Below are 20,744 nucleotides of genomic sequence, written 5' to 3' on the forward strand. Positions count from 1 at the left end.
TTAAGCAATGAAGATCTTATGGAGTTGGAACAGCAGTGGGCTCTTGAGGAAGAAGAAGATGCTGTGACACCTTCATCCAAGCATCTCACCATGAAAAACCTCAGCCAAATCCTCAGCTCGTTTGAAAGTGCCATAGAATTTGTTATCGAACAAGATCCAAATCTTGAAAGGAGCACTGATTTTAGCTGTGTTGTAAATGATGCCCTTTGTTGCTACAAGGAACTTTATGCAGCAAAGAAAAAGAGAGCCATCCAGCCCACTCTCCATGCATTTTTCAAGCCAAAAGATGCAGCACCAACTCCATCCACCATCCAGGATGCTCCTTCAACTAGCTGCCAAGAGACCGTTCCCGCTGGTGAAGAAAGTGACAGCACAGTGTCAAGTGAAGAGGGGGACGATTCTGCCACTCCGCAAGTGTGACTTGTCCACCGCAATCAACTCCGTTCCTCCAGCCTCGGGGTAAGTCACCACTACTCAAGGAGTGTGTTTTGTTTATTTGTGTTTATGTCCAAAAAATTCCGAGCCAAAAACACATCCCCCCTTCAACACATTGGTTTCTATGGGAAAATATGTTTTGTTTAACACAGTTTTGCTTATCATAAGGTTTTCCAGGAACGCAACCCTTGCGAAAAGCGAGGACTTACTGTATATACATATACATATATATATATATATATATATATATATATATATATATATATATATATATATGTGTATGTATATATGTATATATATATATATGTATATATATATATATATATATATATATATATATATATATATATATATATATATATGTATATATAGTCCCAATTTATCAATTGTGACGCACAGTTGTCGTGCGCCTGTTGCACGACATTTGCGCGATGGTCGCACGACAGTTGCATGTGCCAAAAAAATCTCAGTTTTGTCACCTGAACGTCGCGCGAATGTCATACGACATGTATGCGAACTCCAGGCGAAGTTCATTCCAAATTTCGCCGGGAGTTCCTGGGACATTCGTGCGATATTCGTGAGACATACTCATATGTGTTTTAGGATAAATTCAGTGCGATACCAAGTGAAAATTATAGCAGTTTTATCGCAATTTGGTGTCTCCAACTAGTCACGAGCTGTCGTAGCCCAGTGAGATACAGGCTTTCGGTAAAGGATATTGTGTAGTCGAGTGAAGGTTAAGGTTTGTGACAATTTTTTCTGGAACAGTATTCTTCTGAGAATAGGAAAAGGAGTACAACTTACAAAGAGTGCGATAGATGTCAACCTATGGTTGGAAGAATGGTGCATGCAGCAAGGTTTTGCATTCAAGAAGCAATGGGAATCATTTTGTGGGCAAAGGGCCATAATTCCCTCATGTCCCTTTCCAGAGGGGATTTTCCCTCAGTCCCAGATAAGCCTTTACTTTTGCTATAAGCTTTTAGTTTTGAGGGAATTGAGGGAAAACACAATTCCCTCAGTTCCATATAAGCTAAACACAAAGGGGGCAACTACCTTTAAAGGGAAATGAGGGAATCATGGCTTTTTGGGGGCAAGAGGAGGGTGAAGAGAAACCAAAAATATACCATCAGAGATGGGGAATCCCCTGCCATTGAATGAAAAAGGACATACATATTCCAGATAATGAGGGAGGTGAATTGGAAACAAGACACCATTTGGTCATCATCTCGAAAAAGTTCCCCAGGGGTGAGGAACGTAGTAACCAAAAATAATTGAAATCACATAAGCCGTTTTCCATTTGTTACAAAAACATTTTTTTCAAGATGGCCACCCCAGTCGGCCATCTTGGATCTGGCCACGCCCAAAATCAATAGGGTTCTTCCTTTTCAGGTGGTACATGTGTGACCCAAATTTAAAATCGATATGGCGAAAAAAATTTTTTCAAGATGGCTGCCCCAGTCGGCCATCTTGGATCCGGCCATGCCCAAAATCAATAGGGTTCTTCCTTTTCAGGTGGTACATGTGTGACCCAAATTTCAAATCGATATGGCGAACAGTTTATGAGTTATCGCACTCACAGCTATAAATGTTGACGCCCGGACGGACGTACAGTCGGATGACCTGGGTGACAACAATATCCCCCTTCCGCCACGCGGCGGGGGATAAAAAAGGGAGGAACTGCCAATGATAGCACAATCGGTAATGGCAGGCCAGAAAAGATAATTGCAGGAAGGCAAAAATAAAAAATACTGTCATTGCCTGGAGTTTAAAGAATAATATGGAAGAGCTTGAAGCAAAAATAAATCGCAAAGAGTATGGTATCGTTGCAGCAAGCAAGACGGTTTAATGAAGAGAGAAATTGGAGAACAGGACAAGACATGTGTAGGTGTGACTGGAGAGGTAAAATAGGTGTTGTGATATGGGTAAAAGACAGTATTGCAGAAAGAGGAGGTGAGATTAAGGAGGGAATTCATGTAGAGGATTCTGTGTGGCTAGATCTTAGAGATGGTATGAATGGTAAGATACGGTACTGTACTCAAAGGGTGCTTGTGTCGGTATCCTGGAGTTGGGCAGAACAGGCCAGAAAGGTTCATGAACAGTTCAGAGGCATGTGTATAAGGAGAATTGACAATGAGGGATTTTAATGTGCCAATGATGGATTGGGTCCAAGGACAGGGAAAGAGCAGAGCTGATTAGGAATGCATATATCCAGTCAAGTACAGTAAAATTTCCTCCAACACGGGGGGATACATTCTGGGATAACCTTGTGTTGGAGGCATAATTAAACGTATGGGGAAATTGGGGATATGTTCCAGGCTCCCAAAAAACTGACCCTAAAACAAGCTTTCTTGCTTTAAAATGTTTTTTTTAAACGTTTCTTTGTATTGAATGGTGCAGCATTATTAAATACACATTAAAATAGGTGTTAGTATCATAATAGTACTGTATTATTGCAAAATAACACCTTATTATGAGGTGGTTGTTGGAGGTTTGGGTGATTATTTGCTGCTAGATGGTGTTGAATTGCTGGTGGAAGGGGTTGAAATGCTGCTGGTAGCTATTGAAGTAGGCCTAAATAATTTTGTTATTGGCACTTGCTTTGCCTCTGTTTTAACTCCCTGTGAAGTTCTGTGTAGGGATTTAAAGCTGACTCTATGGTCCACTTCAACTTCAGACTTCTTTATTTATGTAAATTCGAACTGCGATCACGATGGTGGCAGGTAGCGACTCGCATCATCCTATGTATAAATTAAATATCAATTAACCCTTGTCCACACGAGGGGAGTTTTTTTAGTCTTGTATTTAGCCAAAGAAGACCTCCCTTGTGTGGACAAGGGTTAAGTACAGTACAGTAACAAGGAATAAGAATAATACAAATCTTGGGGAAAACACCAGCCACGATCGTGTAAATGCGAAACACACCCTTGTGTTTGGGAGGTTTTGACGCATTTAATTCAGCGTGTAAATTGGAAACAGGGCTCCAGGAAGCCATCCATGTTGGAGGAAGTTTTACCATATTGCTTTTGAAAGCCAGTTTGGCGAAAAGCCCACGAGAGTGAATGCAGTGTTCGAGCTCTTTCTTCCGTTACAATCCTAATGACCTAATACTATGGAAGAAGTTGAAGAAGGATATCATTTAGGGACAAGTGACCATAACATGTGTGTAAGGATTATGGTAAGAGTTAGAATTTGGGATAGTATTAGAGTAAGGCTATTAGATGAGAGGAGAGACAGAGAGAGGTGCTATTTATTGGAACAAGCCAACAGTAAGGCAATTCGCATCAGAAAGTGGGCAACCTTCAAGCAGCAAAGGCACATTGTAAAGAAAAAGTATTGTTATGAAAATGGCTGATGGGCTAATTAGTTATTCCATAACGAATGAGGTGTTTTGTCGCACTGAGTCTCGCAGCTGCCATGATCGACCATATGGAGAGCTCGCTGTCACCCTATCCAGTGGGTCTGTTTCCGTTATGATCCTTTTACATATCGATACAGGAAAAGCATCATCAATAAGGCAAAGAGCAGTGATTCGAGGGGGGGGTAAGGGAAAATATTTCATAAATTACATTTACAGACACATCGTTAATAAAAAATAAAAAAATGGCTTTGTGGGGTCGTGGGGGACTGACGGATATTTCCCCAACAGGTGGGGTGAAAATGAGGGATTTGGGGGAAAGGGGCCATGGCCCCCCTTCTTGAACTGGTACAATCATGGCATGGTCCTTATGTTTCATGAAGAGTTTGGTCTGCAACTGGCCATCAGTGTGTGATAAGATTTTTCAATAAATTACCTGAATTTGAGGTGAAACCCACCTAATCAGCATGTTATAGGGGATATATCCAGATGGGGAGCACAACCCCATAAGACGTAACTGTCCTGAAGCATTGTACCATATTTGGTCCATATCGCTCAGGTAGTTGTGGAGATATTTTAATGAAAATGAAGGGTTAAGAAAGGGGACCCGTGGACCCCTTTCCGGGGGAGATATGGCCATGAGGAGCACACCTTAAGGTTAGGGCATGGTCACAATGCCTTTTGGTGAGTTTTTTTCTGGACCTGTCTTGCAGTTTCTGAGAAGATTTTTGAATAAAATACCAAAATTTGGGGAGGGGGGAACCCCCACTTTCACCCCCTTTATAGGGGGGGCGCACAACCCCATGAGACCTTGCTGTCCTGATGCATCATACCAAATTTGGTCCATAATTATCAGTCGGGTAGTTTGAGAAGATGTTTTAGTCAAATGTTAATGGATATACGTATGGCACCGGGAACAACTCTTTGAACTGATTTTGGATAAATAACCTAATTAGCACCAATAAAATTACGAAAAAGGGCTAAAAACTCACAAGACCTAAGTTATATCTCAATGTATGTGACATTGAAAGTTTTAAGTATTTTTTTTATGTTTTGAGGGAAATTTTTTAAGGGACCCTTTGTCCTTTTGACCCAATTTTTAATTATAATTTCCACCATATTCTCAAAATCAAAGTTTGTTGAAAATCCACAGACACAGACCACAGGCTAATGACAAATGAGCCAACCCATTCACCTGAGGAAGCAGTATCATGGAGTACGGTAGTACACGATATGTAGGCGTGGGACAGGGACAAAAATAAATTGTATTACCGTATTGGAAAGCCAAGTACAAGAATGTTTTTAACTCGGGGACATCATTTTTGTTTTCAATAAGTTGGGCATAAATTATTAGTTACATCAATGATTTAGACAGTGGGGTTAACTGGTAGCTGTCCAAATTTGCAGATGGCACAAAGCTTGGAGGTAATGTCGATAGATGAGTGTGGTTCAGGGGTGTGTGGAGCGACCCTCGATTCCCACCAAACACGAGCTTTTAAAAAAAAAAATTAATTCCGAGAAACAAGATGGCTTTTCAAAACGAACGGGAGCAGGGGGTAATAGAAATAGATTTAGTAGTGTTAGAATCCATGGTCAAGGACGCCGCCGCCATGCGGTTTGGACCCATATCAGAAAATTGTAATCAATGGGGGAGCTCACCCTCAAACACTGAGCATGAACTTTACCGGCAAGCAAACTCGGAGTCGCAAGATGGCGGCGCTTCAGTTCACTTCAGCGCGGCATGAGGCGTGAGCGGGCCGCTATTAATGGCGCTACGAACCGCGCGGCATGACGAAGGCGCTCCCGCCCACCGGCTCAAACCATGTGGGTATGGCAGGCGAGGAAGGACGACGGCAGTACATTACAAACTGAGTTGGCCGATGCACGGGAACGAATTTGGGAGCTGAATGAGGAATTAGCCAGCACAATCGAGGAACTACATAAGGAAACGACACAAGTAGATTGTTTGCGTGGGTTTGTGTTACAAAAGGCGAGCAAACTGAATGAAAGAAAAAAGGAGGAGCAAATTAGTAATTCTCGAGATAGGAAGAACTGGGAGGAAGAATGGAAAAAAAAGCTGGAAAAAGGGAAATGGGAACATGATTTGGAATTAAAACAACTAAAGGAAGAGGTAAGATCAGGCAAACAGATAAAAGAAAGCCTGGAACAGGAGATAAAAAGAAGAAAGGAGCATCTGGAGGAAAGGAAGGAAGAATGGTTGGAAAAGTCAAAACGGTTCGAAGAAATGAGGGAGAACTTGGAAGAAGCGGATAGGAAACAAAAGGAACACGAATCGAAAATTGACCAACTAATGGAAGAAATGAGGAGAGTAGAGTTGAGTACCCATGAATTGGAACGAGAGAAGAGGAAACTGAACGAAACAATAGAGGAAGAGCAAATTAGTAATTCCCGGGATAGGAAGAACTTGGAGGAAGAATGGAAAAAAAGTGAGAAGAGTGAAACCGGTCCGGAAACGCACGCGGTGGATTTGCCGATCCCGCGGACGGACAGAAGGAGTGATTCCCACCCAAGGGACCCCGGGGTCAGAGTAATGCGAGTTAGGGGGTTCGTCAAATTGACAAAATGGAGGTCGTTTTGCTGTTGGTGGGGGAGTAGGCTCGAAACGCATTTGGAGGGGTGCAGGAGCCCTGTTGATGGGCTGGGGGCGTGGCTGTGAATGGTGAGTATCGCTGAGTGGGTACCCCGGGCACCGGGCTAGTCGGCCGCAGAAGGCCAAGGGTCCATGGGGGGCTGGGATAGTGTAGTGGGCACGGGTGGGCCCGCTTGATGCGGGGCCCAGGGCGCCATATGCCACGGGGGCAGTGTACAGGGCACGGGCAATCCTAGGAAAGGGACCCGGGGCGCCAACACGCCACGTGGGCATCGAGGGGGAGTCGCCAGGGAGGGCACTCCCCAGTTTTAGGGAGCTGGTAGGCTCGGAAGCAGTGTAGTGCTCAGGGGTGCCATCGTTGGAGAATCGGCAGAGGGTAGGTAGTTCCTGCCAAGAGAGCCACGCGTCCCAGCCACGAAACCGTGTGAGTGCACGGGAGGAAAATTGGAGGGTGAAAATTGTCTGTCCGGTGGGCGACGCGGTAGCTATTAGTGGAAAGCGGCCGATCGCACGCCGGCGTGCGCGAATTCGTAACAATATGTTACAAGATCACAATAAATGGCAGTTTAATTTTGTAATATAACCATTATAAATCGTCACAAATATCTCGACAGCACAGCAATTTCATTGGTAATCCGAATTAGGGCCTTTGGAGTGGTCTTCAGAGGGATGTGGACCGATGCATTTTTACTGTTGAGAAAGGTTAGGGGAAGCATAAGCTGTGAGATCTTGGTGTTGCCAACCAAAACATCGAGTTTTCAATAAACTCAGGTTGGAGAACTTAATATGGATTTGTTTGATAATATTCCCAACCTTACTCGCATATTAACTTGTTGTCCCATTACTCTCTTCTTCTTTCGGCTGCTCCCGTTCGGGGTCGCCACAGCGGATCATCCGTATGATCCGCATAGTGATTTGGCACATGTTTTACGCCGGATGCCCTTCCTGAGACAACCCTGGTCGCCTCTTACGACACAGGGATATGGTACACCTATTTTAACCGGGGTATACACCGGCCCAGTACACTGGTACTCATTTCGCTGACCTCGGAAGGATGACAGGCTGAGTCAACCCCCTGGTGTATTAATTCAGTGGCCCAACGGGGCTTGAACTCAGGACCTTTTGGATCCCAAGCCGCTGCCCTAACCACTGCGCCAACACACCAGGCTGGTGTCCCATTACTGTAATACTTAAAGGATATAAGGGGGAGAAGGATGTCACAGCAAATGTTTAACAACTCCCCTCCTGATAGAAATCTTTTCCATTTCAACATTATCGAATATTCAAGGCAGAGTAAAGGGATGACATTTCACGAACAGTGCAATGATGCCATGTGACGACATCATGTGAAGACCTAACAGGGGTCCATTGTGGGCTCCAAAATTTTAGTGAATCACATGTCAAAAATTAGCAATACCATTTGTGACCGAAGCCAGCAAGGTGATTGGCAACTTACCTCAAAGAACTTTTGGATGACATAGTTTCCGAAGACGTCAGTCATCAACTGGTATGCTGCTTGCACTATCTCGGTGAAAACGAGTTGCCGCTCTGCCGGGGGCGCCCGTTCAAGCTTCTGCTGGATGAAGCTGCGCAACAAGGAACATGCCGCCAGGCAAAGACCACATTTAACCAAACAGTACATAACACCATTCCATTATCTGGGATCAAGAGAAAGATGGGCCTGTCAAATTAAAGTGAAATTGCATCGAACATTGAACAAATAGCAATAAAGCAAACTAAACAATTGAACATAAAAACAAACCACTACAAAGCTTGCATGGTTGTAACCAATATAAAGATACAACACATGGCACATTATTGTTAAAGGTGTAGCAAAGTACATAAAGTCCTCACTTCGGTCATCCCAGTTAAGGTAACTTCGTTATTACGTTGCTGATTTATTAGAGAACATACTTGTTAAATTAAAAGTTGCACAATGCTGGGTTACAATGACATGTGCAGGAGATAGCTACGACACGCGAGCCTGCATCAAAACACACCATAAATACCGGTGTACAAGCCCAACCACAGTGCATACAGTACAAGACTTATATACACCAGGATTTATGGTACTTTGTGACATGGAGCTCCAAAGTGTTCATGGGAGTTGGTGGTGATGATAATCCAAATAGGGATCGCAGCTCCAAACTGATTGGTGAGAACAATATTAAATTGTTTATTTAAAATTATTTTAAACTTGTACTGTGAATGTACATAACGTCTTTTATCTGTCAATAAAAAAAAAATCCCTGGAACCCAACCCTCTCCACACTATTTAAAATAACTCTAATGGGGAAATTGGATTCACTTGAAGTCGTTTAGATTAAAGTCGCACTTTTTAAGAACGTAACTACAACGCCAAGCGAGGACTTGCTGTACAGTGCTGTAAAATGATAATTATATAATTACCAAATCTGTAATAGTTGAGGCTTTCCTTTTATTAAATGGAATTAGTGAAAATATATTTGAAGGAGTGAACAACCAATTTTGTTGTGCCAACATGTCAGTGCCTTTGAGGCTTACATTGCAAAATCCAGTGATGTTGCATTTACTGCCAAACAGTGATTTTTAGTTTCAAACCATCTATTTTCTGTTCTTACCTCTCCTGCCAAACACCTGCCCATATACAGAGACATGAAAGAAGTAAATAGACAACTTAAATTTGTTCATTTCATCTGTACAACGCAGTTTTACTCAGCGATTTGTACTAATATTCGACTATTTCTTTGCAGAAACGAGTTCCTGGGTCTTGTAAAACAATTAACTATGCCTCAAACCCAGGATGCACACAAACTTTCCTATTTTCAAAGTGGACGAATTGTTGGCCATTCAGAAGGTGGAGTCAGCCAGCATCAGATAGCTCAGAACCTTGGCATTCTGCTTTCTATGGTCAATCGGCTGATTGTGCAAATCACCAGTGAAGGCAAGGAATCCACAGCTTCTGGTTCTGGTTGATCTTGGCCCTCAGAAAGGTGTCTTCGAGCTGTCAAACGGTCCATTGAGAAAACTCCCCGTTACAAAGCAGCAGGAGGAGGAGGAGGAGGAGGAGGAGGAGAACTCCCCGTTACAAAGAGGAGGTCCAAGTTAGCTCAAGAACTGCCGTGCGGTACCTTCATCAACTGGGCTACTATGGGAGAGCAGTTGGGAGAAAACCTCTTCTTAGACCAGCCAACATTCAAAGGAGAAAGAAGTGGGCTGATGAGATGGCCACCAGACCCTTGGAGTTTTGGCAAACTCATTTTTTCAGATGAGTCACAATTTACTCAATTTTCTGACAGTGGACGTGTATGGGTCTGGAGACTTCCCAGTCAAGTTTTCTTTGAACCGATTACAGCCAACTGTCAAACACGGTGGTTTATCAGTGATGGTGTAGAGAGCAATCTGGAGCGCTGGTCGGTCAGAGCTTGTGGAGTGTGTTAGCAACAACACAATGACACACATTTCTATCCTTTAGGATGGACATCTCCCTGTCTTCTCCACTGATCAAATGGCCAAAAACAACACTGTTCATAGAAGATGGAGCTCCATGCCACACTGCAAAATTGACCAACGAATGGCAGGACAGAAATGGGATCAAGTGTCTTCCATGGGCAAGTCAGTTTCCTGACACGAATCCTTTTGAACACATCTGGGCCATATTGGATTGAGCTGTGCGGAAAAAGTCCAGGAAACAAACATCATGGGTAGAATTGCTAAACCTTTTTGCGTGAAGCCTGGGCAGAAATTCCACAAGAAAAAAACTCAGAGCTCGTAAGTTCTATGCATGAAAGAGTGTTGAAATCTGCAAATGGCAAGTTTACCAAATACTAGTGGATGTATTAAAATGGATCAAATGTTCAATAAATAAATTCTATAAAAAACATGGTGTCTATTTACTTTTGTCATGTCTCGAAGTCATAAGCACTGTACCAAAAACCTATTCTTGTTAACACCATCCCCACCAGTTCTAAACTCACCTCCATGCATTCAACCTCTTCTCTCATCTGTGAAACTGTTGTCCCAAGTCTCAAGATCTTATTTTCAGGATTTCAGGTCTGTTGCCCACCACCAGTTTATCGTATCTCGTTTTGATCTCCCTCACTTCAACTACAATTCCTCCTCTTGCGTGTCAAAGCATTCAAATGTTCTAGTCTGACTGTTTTTGCTACAATGACAGTTTGTGCCTGGTGATTATTCTGCTCTTCCATGAGCTTAGATATCAATTTTTTTTTTTTAAACGTCAAGCAGAAAATTTGATATTTTCAAATTACCTTTTTAAAAAAAAAATACATTTTTTTTTTACCTTGAAGGGCAGTTCTATATTGGTTCACGGAAAAATATTTTCACGAAAAAAATAAGTGACCACTATATTCGTTATTGTTGTGTGTCTGTCTGTCTGTCTGTCTGTCTGTCTGTCTGTATGTCTGTCTGTCCCGAGCATAGCTCCGTGGGTTTTGATCCGATCCTGACAAAATTTTGGTGGGAGGTTTATATCATGATCTCGTTGCGTTTTCCTGAAAATGGGCGTGGTGCGCCCATTATGGGTGGAGCCACGCCCAAAAAACGTGTTTTTAGGGGGTAGCCGATTTCAATTTGCATCTTCTCCTAGGGGGTTTGTCGAATCTGACAGGGGTTTCGGTATTTGGTTAGCCCAATGGCACCTGCATAGCCCCACAGAGCTCGATTTTTCATTTTTGTCACAAGGTCAAGGTCACAAGGTCACAAACTTAGAAAATTGCCAATTTTTACATTAAAAAATTTATTCTCTGAGGGGTTTGTCGAATCTGGCAGGGGTTTCGGTAGTTGGTTAGCCCAATGGCACCTGCATAGCCCCACAGAGCTCGATTTTTCATTTTCGTCCCAAGGTCAAGGTCACAAGGTCACAAACTTAGAAAATTTCGAATTTTGATGTAAAAATCATACGACCGCCCAAACTTTGAGAGCTAGTATGACAATATTTTTTATGCATAATCTTGAGGTCATTCCCCACCTAAAGTCTTGAAACCATTTTGCTCTGTCTCGAACACTTTGCCCGTGGTGCCCCCTTCAAGTTTGTTTTTACGCTGATTTCATCAAAGTATGGATAATCTGAGGAGTGTGAAATGCCATATAGCCTATATGACGTTATATTGTTCCTGGAATGTTCCAGAGGAAGTTTTGCACCAAAGGTCATAATCCTTGACCTTTGACCTTTAAAGGTCACAAAGGTTAAATTTTCAAAGTTGTGGGAATCGAACCGGGATTTCAACCTTCTTTGACAAACTAACTCCAATAAGCTATAGCATGTATCCTGTTTCCTTATTTTAATGTCCACAACATTGTTTTGTGACCTTTCAAGGTTATGCAAAGGTCAAATTTTTAAAGTTGTTGAACGAAACCGGGTTTTCGACATTTTGCAGCTTATAACCTGTCACTCGTACCACATCATGTTGATCATTTTTATAACTTGGTCAAACATTATCACATCGTCTCATCCTTGACTTCTGAAACAATCTACATCGTCAAATACCGCTCGTGAACCATCGTCGTCTTCAGACTTGTTGACAGATTAAAGTCAAAAGTTGCACTAATGTCAGGTCAGGTCAGGTATGGAAGCATGTGCCGGAGCAGTGTGTCGCTGCATCCACTTTCCACCAGTGCTCCAGGGACAGGTACCGGCAGCGCCACACCCCATGATCCAGTGAATCCATGACTCCCCAGGCCTGACCCAGACATCTATTGACATCTGGCTCATAGCCAGCAGAAATGAATATCACTGCTAATGTATGTGAATCTCTCTGTGACCTCAACATCCTCGCCACAAACAGATACAGACAAGAGGGCAGCATCCACGATGTCAACGAAAGCCTGGATCTTAGTTTTGACCCAGGAAACCTGTAATTCCAGAGGCTCCAAATCCTGTCATCACCTGGAGGACCCCCAAAAGGATATCTGGTTTCCGCAAAGGTGACTGTGCGAAATCAAGGTCAGAGATCTTGACATTGCACTAATGTGTGATGATAATTTCAGTGAAATGCCAACATTGAATATTCTTTTTCCCAGGTACTATATATCCTTCACTGAATGGGACGTGCACGAGTAATTCTTCCAGTGCTCGACAGCATGGTAGTCTTTATGTGATCTTAACTTGTACAATTACTATGTACCAAAATAAACCACCTCTTGATGTGTTTATGTTTGAGGTTTTTGGTTCACGAGCGCCAGCCAGAGTGACCACTATATTCATTATGTCTGTGTGTCTGTCCAGAGCATAATAGTCCATGGGCGCAGGCCAGAAATTCCACTTGTCGGTACCATCTAAGGAAACCAATCATAGTTATGATTTTTGAATTGGTGTATATACAGTATATATAGATCATATTTTGATGTGATAACCATTGCAGATTGGCAGCTTATTGGTCGATATCATCTCTGGAATGTACTCACCCTCCGCATAATGAAAGCGAAAAGGCAAACTCAGAAACATTCACTAATGATGCAATTGCTGTTTCCACATGGGGCTAGAATGAACTGCAAACCACAAATACATGTCTGAAATGCTTTATTTATACCATCCGAATAATCCTTTCTGTCATTCCTGAAGGCAGAATTTGTTTTATGGCAGAAAGGGGCGAACAATAGGGCCTATCAAAATGTTGCTGATTAGTGATTTTCAGTGCATTTTAATTTATAATATTGTCATACAAGTTCCCTGGGTAGTGCTACTGAACCACGGTAGCCTACAACAAGCACATGTTGTATGAGGAAAACATTTATGAACATTTTGCAAGTTTTTACCACAGTTAAAGGAATTGCCCTTCCCCTACCCTAGTTCCAACAAGCGTCCAAAATGTGAAATTTATGGATAACCCAAATTTCACCACGCTACTGTGGCATGTTTATGTACTATGTTTTACTCATGCATATTTGTAGCCATGAATGTCCTTGTGATTGTGCCAAAACATTCACACCATGGATCAGTAGTCTAGTCTTCATCACTGTTATCAGCACCAGAGTCCTCGAGGTCTACAACCTCTTCCTCGACATCAGCGGGCTGGTTGCTGCAGGTTCGCAACTTGCACATGTCAGTGCACTTCAGGCTATTGGCAAGGCACGTGCAGTCTGGGAGTTTGCACGACCGTCCACACTTGCAGGAAAGCAGTTGCAACACTGCATCCGGTGCTGGAGATCCATGCATCCACTCGATGGCTAGCTTCCCGTCATCATCAGTGGTCCATCCACAACCCTTGGGACTTGAAACATAGGGTTGGCATTGCAGACAGCGCCTCCAAATAGCAGCCTGGTAGTTTGCACGGAGGACGTGCATGAAGAGGCAGTCTTCACATGGTGGAAGCTGACTGGACTCTATCTCTCCCCGTCTGGCACAGAAGAGTTGATGGCGGAGTTCATTGACTTTCGTGGTGTTGGTAGACGGCACGTACATGTGGCAGGTGACTTCTTGCAGCTTCTGAAAGAGCTCGGTGGATACTTCCCATGAATGACTGAGCTGACTGAAGGCCTCTTGGTAGGTCTTATCAGACTTCATTTGCTTCAAGGCGCCCTACTTTCCCCGGCCTGCAAAGGCACTGACTGTATCACAACCGGAGAACACGTGCAGTCCAACCAGGGCATCACAGACACTGTCTCCCATCGATCCAGAAAGCTTGTCAATGTCTAGGAACCGTGTGCGGGTTTGCGTACCACACTTCTGATACACGGGGCATGGGATGTCCTTATTGAAGGCAAGACACAGCACGAGGACATCTGTATCTTCGGCAGTGATTACCACAGCCTTGTACCCAGCCTCTGCTGCATGCAGAGCATGCAGAAGCATTCGGGTGTCTGCTCCCTCCTGCATGGACTTCAGCTCTGCCACTTCCTCCCAGTGGTCCTTGGTTTTGTTTTTTTGTTTTTTTGATTTTCCCCCAAAACGTCAATATCTCAGAATGGTAAAATGGTAAAAATGCAAAATACCTACACTAAGCTGCTCTTCTGGAACGGTTATCACATATTGAAATAATCATATAGTCCCTACCAATAACTTAGTAGCCCTAAAGTTTGGTTTCCTCCGATGGTACCGATATATGCCTGGGCCCATGGACTAGAACTCCGTGGACTTTGATCCGATCTTGATGAAACTTGGTTATGTGTCCGATATCAATGTCTAGTTGTGTTTTCCTGGATGGGGGCATTCTACGCCCATTGTGGGCGGAGCCATGCCAAAAATAGCCATTTTTAGGGGGTAGTCGGATTAAAAAATCTATCTTCTCCTTGGGAATTGACTAAATGGAATGGGTTCTTCGGTATTTGAATAGCAAAATGAATTATCTAAAACTTGTCGTCCGATTTTTCATTTTCGTCCCAAGGTCAAGGTCACAAGGTCAAAAACTTAGAAAATTGCGAATTTTGACATAAAAATTATACGACCTCCCAAACTTTGAGAGCTGGGATGACAATATTTTTTATGCATAATCTTGAGGTCATTCCCTACCTTATGTATTGAAACCATTTTGCTCTATCTCGAACACCTTGCGCGTGTTTTTACGCCGATTTCATCAAAGTATGGATAATCCGAGGAGTACGAAATGCCATATAGCCTATATGACGTTATATTGTTCCTGGAATGTTCCAGAGGAAGTTTTGCACCAAAGGTCATAATCCTTGCCCTTTGACCTTTAAAGACCACAAAGGTCAAATTTTCAAAGTTGTGCGAATCGAACCGGGTTTTCGACCTTCTTCAACGAACTAACTCCAATAAGCTATAGCACGTATCCTGTTTCCTTATTTTAATGTCCACAACATTGTTTTGTGACCTTGAAAGGTTATGCAAAGGTAAAATTTTGAAAGTTGTTGAACGAAACCGGGTTTTCGACATTTTGCAGCCGTACCTGTCACCTGCAAAGGTCAATTTTTGATGGCAGTGGAAAATGGCTGCCACAGCCATCAGCGGCTGAATTTGAGATGGCCCAATATCCAAATCTGTTCATAATATGATAGGCTACTAGTGTGCCAAATTTGGTGCTTTCCTCACAAAATGCAGAATTGCTATATTTAGCTAAGTTGCCCCACTATTTGAAAATAGCATAAATTAGTGGACACTTATCCAACCAAGACATTCCTGTTTTGTATTTTTAATTAATTTTCTGAAATTTGTAGAATTTGTTTTTCACTTGAAAGCTGTGGGTTATGATATCTAAATAAAGGTGGAAAAAGTCTGATTTGATGTAATTTCATTCCAGGCTATAAGGCAACAGAAGGTGAAAATTTTGAAAGTGGTTTCGTGGAGAAGTGGAGAAATAGAGGAGATACTGAAGATGCAATTTCATGTAAAAGCTGAAATTCGACAAAAATTCATATACTGTGTTGTGTTCTTCCATTTTTGGGCAGCATATCTGCTGATCGTGATCTGTTTGAGTCATCAATCGATTGTAGACAAGAGAATGGAAATTTATCTCAAGCATATTCTCAGCTTTCAAACATCTCCGGTTCCCTTTTCTCTCTTCCATGCAGATTACACAATGAGGAAAACAAATTAGAGCTTCATAATGGCAGAATTTGGCTTGCAGGATGGCTGAAAGGTACACACACTTGTCTGCAAACTGTCGTCTGAGTGAGAATCTCGACAAAGCTATAAACTGTCATCCTTGTGTTTCATCAATGCGTTTGCTGTCCTTTGGGCAGACGTTAAACTCAGCTTCCCGTCTACCAGCATTAGTTGATGGACGTTAAACATCCCATGGTGTCCATTGTGAAGAGTCGGTAAGTTATCGCCGGCACCCTGAACAAACTACAAATTCCTGCTGGGAAGGCAATTGCAAACCACCCAGTATAACCCTTGCCAAGAAACTGCTTCGACAAAACTGATGTTCCGTAACAGTGTGTGGCACATCAAAATAGCAGCATTAGAGAATTTGTGGGAAATAAAGTCCCAGTTGCCTGCACCAGGCAGACATATGGGCACGAGCTAATCTGTCAGCAAGGTTTGTGTGGCCATGCCACCTCATCGTTTTTATCATCACAAGTGTGTTGATCTTCCTCCTGGGAGATAGTGTAGTTAAGGCATTAATGGGCCCAGAAGAGACAAATTTGTGTCAAAGGGTTTAGAGGAGCAGTAATTAGAAATTAGAAACAGGGTTTAGCCCGTTAGCAAGGTTAGGATAGGATAGGGCTGAAGCCGGCCATTTGACCTGCTGCCACCACACGCTCCTGACATGAACGTGACATCTGCTTATTTTGCCTGTATCCAATCCTAAGCGCCAGTTCTCTCTTTAGCCGGGACCGGCTCCTTCTGTCTGGTCGGGAACACACCCTGCACCCTCCCAGTCCAAAGAGAGCTGAAGCTTGTTGTTCCCTATATTTTGAAAAATCCATATGGAGAGAAAAGGAAGGACTCAAAAGAACAAGTTTGTTGCAAACCATGATGGGCACACGACTCGTGATGATCACTGCTGCTGGAGAAAAGACCCGCCATGCATTTCCAGAGAGTATCAAGGTGGCCGTGACAACATTTACGGACAAACGGGGAAGAAGTAACCCTAACCCTAATAGTTTGAAGACACTGAAGAGCCAATTCACATGTCTTCCAGCACCATTGCATCCCCTAAAGTTTGCCTTCACCTGAAAACTGCTCACAAGAAGGGAGATGCATTCGTCACCTTTTGCAAGCACCGAATGCAGGGAATTGAGACTGACCTCAACTACACATTCAGGAAAATGAAGCTTAAATCATTCACTGATACAGGGAACAAGGTGACGACAAAGGGGAAAGGTAAAGTAGTCAGTATGAAAAGTGACCAGAAACTTCTTGCCAAACTTGTCATCATAGTCAGAGCCTGCAAAATCGATGTGAATAGCATGTCAAAATGCTTAGAACCACTTCCACTGGATATCACTGCACACGATGGATGCCTTGCAATGACTAATGAGGTAAGGCTGCTGCTTTACCTTCAACCGGCCCCTGAAGCATTGCCAAAGGTCGAGACACCAAGCAGGAGTGTTTGGATTGCGGATGGGATTGGCGTGCTGCAACAAATGAGCCCAAAGTACATGGTACAGAACATCAGTCAACTTGCTGACAAGAATCTCCACCGATTGTTGAATTTTGCTTGTAATCATCGTTCAACTGCAGGACACTTTGTGATGGACATGTATCCAGCTGTCAGCATCAAAAATGCAGAACGCAAAGAAATAACAAGCGACTCCAAGAAAATGAAGATTGAAAAGCCAGACCAACTAATCCCAAAACAGTGGAAAAAGTTTGTCACACAGTTACAACAAGGAGAAGTTGGTTAAATTCCTGTTTGAGATGTAGAGTAAGAGCAATGTTGGAAGACTGAAAGGTGCGACAGTAACCATGGCTCATGGCAAACTCTGCCGGGCAATCATTCTGCATAATGGAACAGTTCTTGTATAAGACATGGAAGAGCTGCACTGTTCGCATGAAGAGGCGGACACAAGGATGTTCTTAAATGCCAGCTACATTTACAAATTCAGTGGCAACAGTATCATTATCATGAGTCTTAACACAGATGTGTTTTCCATTGGCATCGCATTAACTTCTAGTCTTGGCAGCTCCCACCTCTACTTCCACACTGGGAAAGATGAGAATCTGCAGCCTATTACACAACATAACCAAGTCACTGGTAGGGCTCCGCTGTTTCACTGAATGTGACTGTCAGTTCACTAGGTTATTTCTCCGAAATAAGCTCAGAGAATGGGTCCCGGTGTCCAGCCGTCAGTCTGTTAATATTTGACTAAAACATCTTCTGCTCACAAACGACCCAATCATTATGGTCCAAATTTGGCACAATGCATCACGGGAGCAAGGTCTCATGGGGTTGTGCTCCCCATCTGGATGCACCCCCTGCGAAGGGGTCGGGTGGGGGGGGGGTCTAGTGTGTTTAGTTTTTTTTTTAGGTTATTGTTTAGTTTGCATCAGGACAGTAAGGTCACCCCAACTGTTGGGGAAATAACCATCAGCCCCCTTGAACCAAATAGAGATACCTTGCATAAGCATACTCAGCGAGCCAATTTCCAAGCCACCATTTAAAAGTATAGCTTACAAAAGCACCCAGATATTCCACCTCCTGCTGAAAAAAAGATGGAAGCTGACAAATGATGCAGTTGAAGCCCTGGGAATTGACTGGATGTAGATGAAATCAGCTCAAGAAAGCATCCTTGAACATTCATCCTGTGCATGCAATAAGTCGAAGCGCAGAGTAGGGGAGGCAGATGACAAATGTCGCACATCTTTAAGCATTCCATGCACAGAACTATGCTCATGCCATGCATGTGAGAATAAAGATCTTCCAATTCCATTTGATGATGATGTATACGGTGAGCTTGAGGACATGGGTGGAGGAGTTGATGAGCAAGACAGCAGGGTGGCCATAAAGTCTGGAAACATAGGCGAATATACATTATAAATGGTTTATTGACATTACAATACAATACACGATATGTTCAATGACATTGCATGACATGTTCAATGTGTTGTCCCTCATGCGACCGCATGTTTTGCTTGTTCACCTCCCCCTTCACATATGTGAAGGGGGAGGTGAACAAGCAAAACATGCGGTTCTGGTCGCAAGACAATCCGCAATGGATCTCCCTCCCAAACAAGGAGCGGCAAAGGTTTCATGAGGGACAACACATTGAACATGTCATGTAATGTCACTGAACATATCATGTATTGTAATGTAATGTCAATAAACCATTTAGAATGTATATTCACCTATGTTTCCAGGCTTTATGGCCACCCTGTAGTTGAAGACAACGACTTTTAAGAAGTCATCTTTCATGTAGTGTGGACAGTAAGTAGATGCAGTAGACGTACTGCCTTAAAGCTGGTGCAATTGTGCATGTTTGTGTTGGCATCAATCAGGAGTGGGCAACCAAACTTTTCATGTAACCCCCAAATTATACTCCAAACTTTGTGCACAAAATGTGGGCTAACATGCAACTTCTGAAAGTGGGATAAGTTATAACAATGATGAGGCATATATTAGCAACACTTGAAACACTATTTCATCCTCTGCCAAAGAGTAGACCACAATAATCAATTTCTGAAGGCAAGGGCCTCTAGAATAGGTGCCAAGAGAAGCATATGGCAAAGAAAAGGAAACCATCATTACATATTCTTGTTGACCTAGAGAAGGTATATGATCGAGTACCAAAAGCAGTTGTTGAATGGGCTCTCAGAATGCAACAAATGCCTAAAGAAATGGTAAAAGCAGTCATGGGAATGTATTCAAGACATAATAAAGAACTATGGTAAAGACCAACTCAGGACGCACTTAAACGTTTGACATCAAAGTAGAATTACACGAGACACCAGGGATCAGTTTTAAATATTTTACTCATTCTAATAGTGATGGAAGAATACGGCACTTTCAAAATTATATACGAATACAAACAAGACCTTTTGTGCACGCACTGTGTGTGCGTTTTCAGTGACTCACTTCCACTAGACGGGGCACTTTTAACCTGCCGTTGCGAAGGCAAAATCTCAGTCAAATAGTCTTTTAAACACAATTTCTAGGATTTCCAGGAAAGAGAGGCAATTAACCATAATTGCTGTGCTGCTGGATGCAAATCGAACTCGCAAAAAAAATTAGGAAACTAGCAGGGGTACCTGGCATTTCCCGGTGCTGTTCTAACCCTGCTGGAATTTTGAAGAAATGAAATTTTAATTTTTTTGGTGAGGGCATAAAACACTTTCCTACACCCATGAAGGAACAAGGTCAGACATCATTTTTAGGTCATCTCTTCGAGCATGACCTAATAATATTGGTGTTGAGAGGAGAGGTGACGATCCGTCCGTCCGTCCACAATGAAGTTGAAGCGGGAGATCTGGTCATTGGTGATCCTGATTGAGGTCGATGAGACGTACACGATGGTATGACTTTCAAGGCCACCGAAGGTCAAGGTCAAGGTCACGAGGTCTTTGAAGTTGCGAAAATGACGATTTTCAAATTCTATCTCCTCCGCCATTTCTCAAGCGATCTTGAATTTGATCGTGGCATATGAATCTATGGGACAATATCTAAATTTTGATCGGGCCGGATTTTCGATATTCGCTTTTGTTTTCGTGTCACGTGACTTCAAAGTTGGCAAAAAATGCGAAAATAACGATTTTCAAAATCTATCTCCTCCTACATGTCTCAAGCGATCTTGAATTTGATTTCGCCATATGAATCTATGGGACAATATCTAAATATGGTCGGGCCGGATTTTCGATATTCGCTTTCGTTTTCGTGTCACGTGACTTCAAATTTGGCAAAAATGCGAAAATGACGATTTTCAAAATCGATCTCCTCCTACATTTCTCAAGCAATCTTGAATTTTATTGTGGCATATGAATCTATGGGACAATATATACATTTG

At 42.8% G+C, this 20,744-nt stretch overlaps 1 protein-coding gene across 4 annotated transcripts in view; it reads right to left on the minus strand.

The window, feature by feature from the left end:
• Nucleotides 1–20,744, minus strand: part of LOC147020112 (pumilio homolog 1-like) — a 234,385-nt gene that overhangs the window by 44,583 nt on the left and 169,058 nt on the right. For all 4 annotated transcript variants that reach the window (XM_085895137.1, XM_085895138.1, XM_085895136.1 and 1 more), the window contains one exon: nucleotides 7,858–7,987. In XM_085895137.1, coding sequence (XP_085751263.1) covers nucleotides 7,858–7,987 — 130 coding nt within the window. The remainder of the gene's footprint in view (nucleotides 1–7,857; nucleotides 7,988–20,744) is intronic.

Source organism: Eptatretus burgeri, chromosome 9 (assembly GCF_056783735.1).
Source record: "Eptatretus burgeri isolate ZD-2024b chromosome 9, Ebu_testis_v1, whole genome shotgun sequence".
In the NCBI taxonomy this organism is placed as follows: domain Eukaryota; kingdom Metazoa; phylum Chordata; class Myxini; order Myxiniformes; family Myxinidae; genus Eptatretus; species Eptatretus burgeri.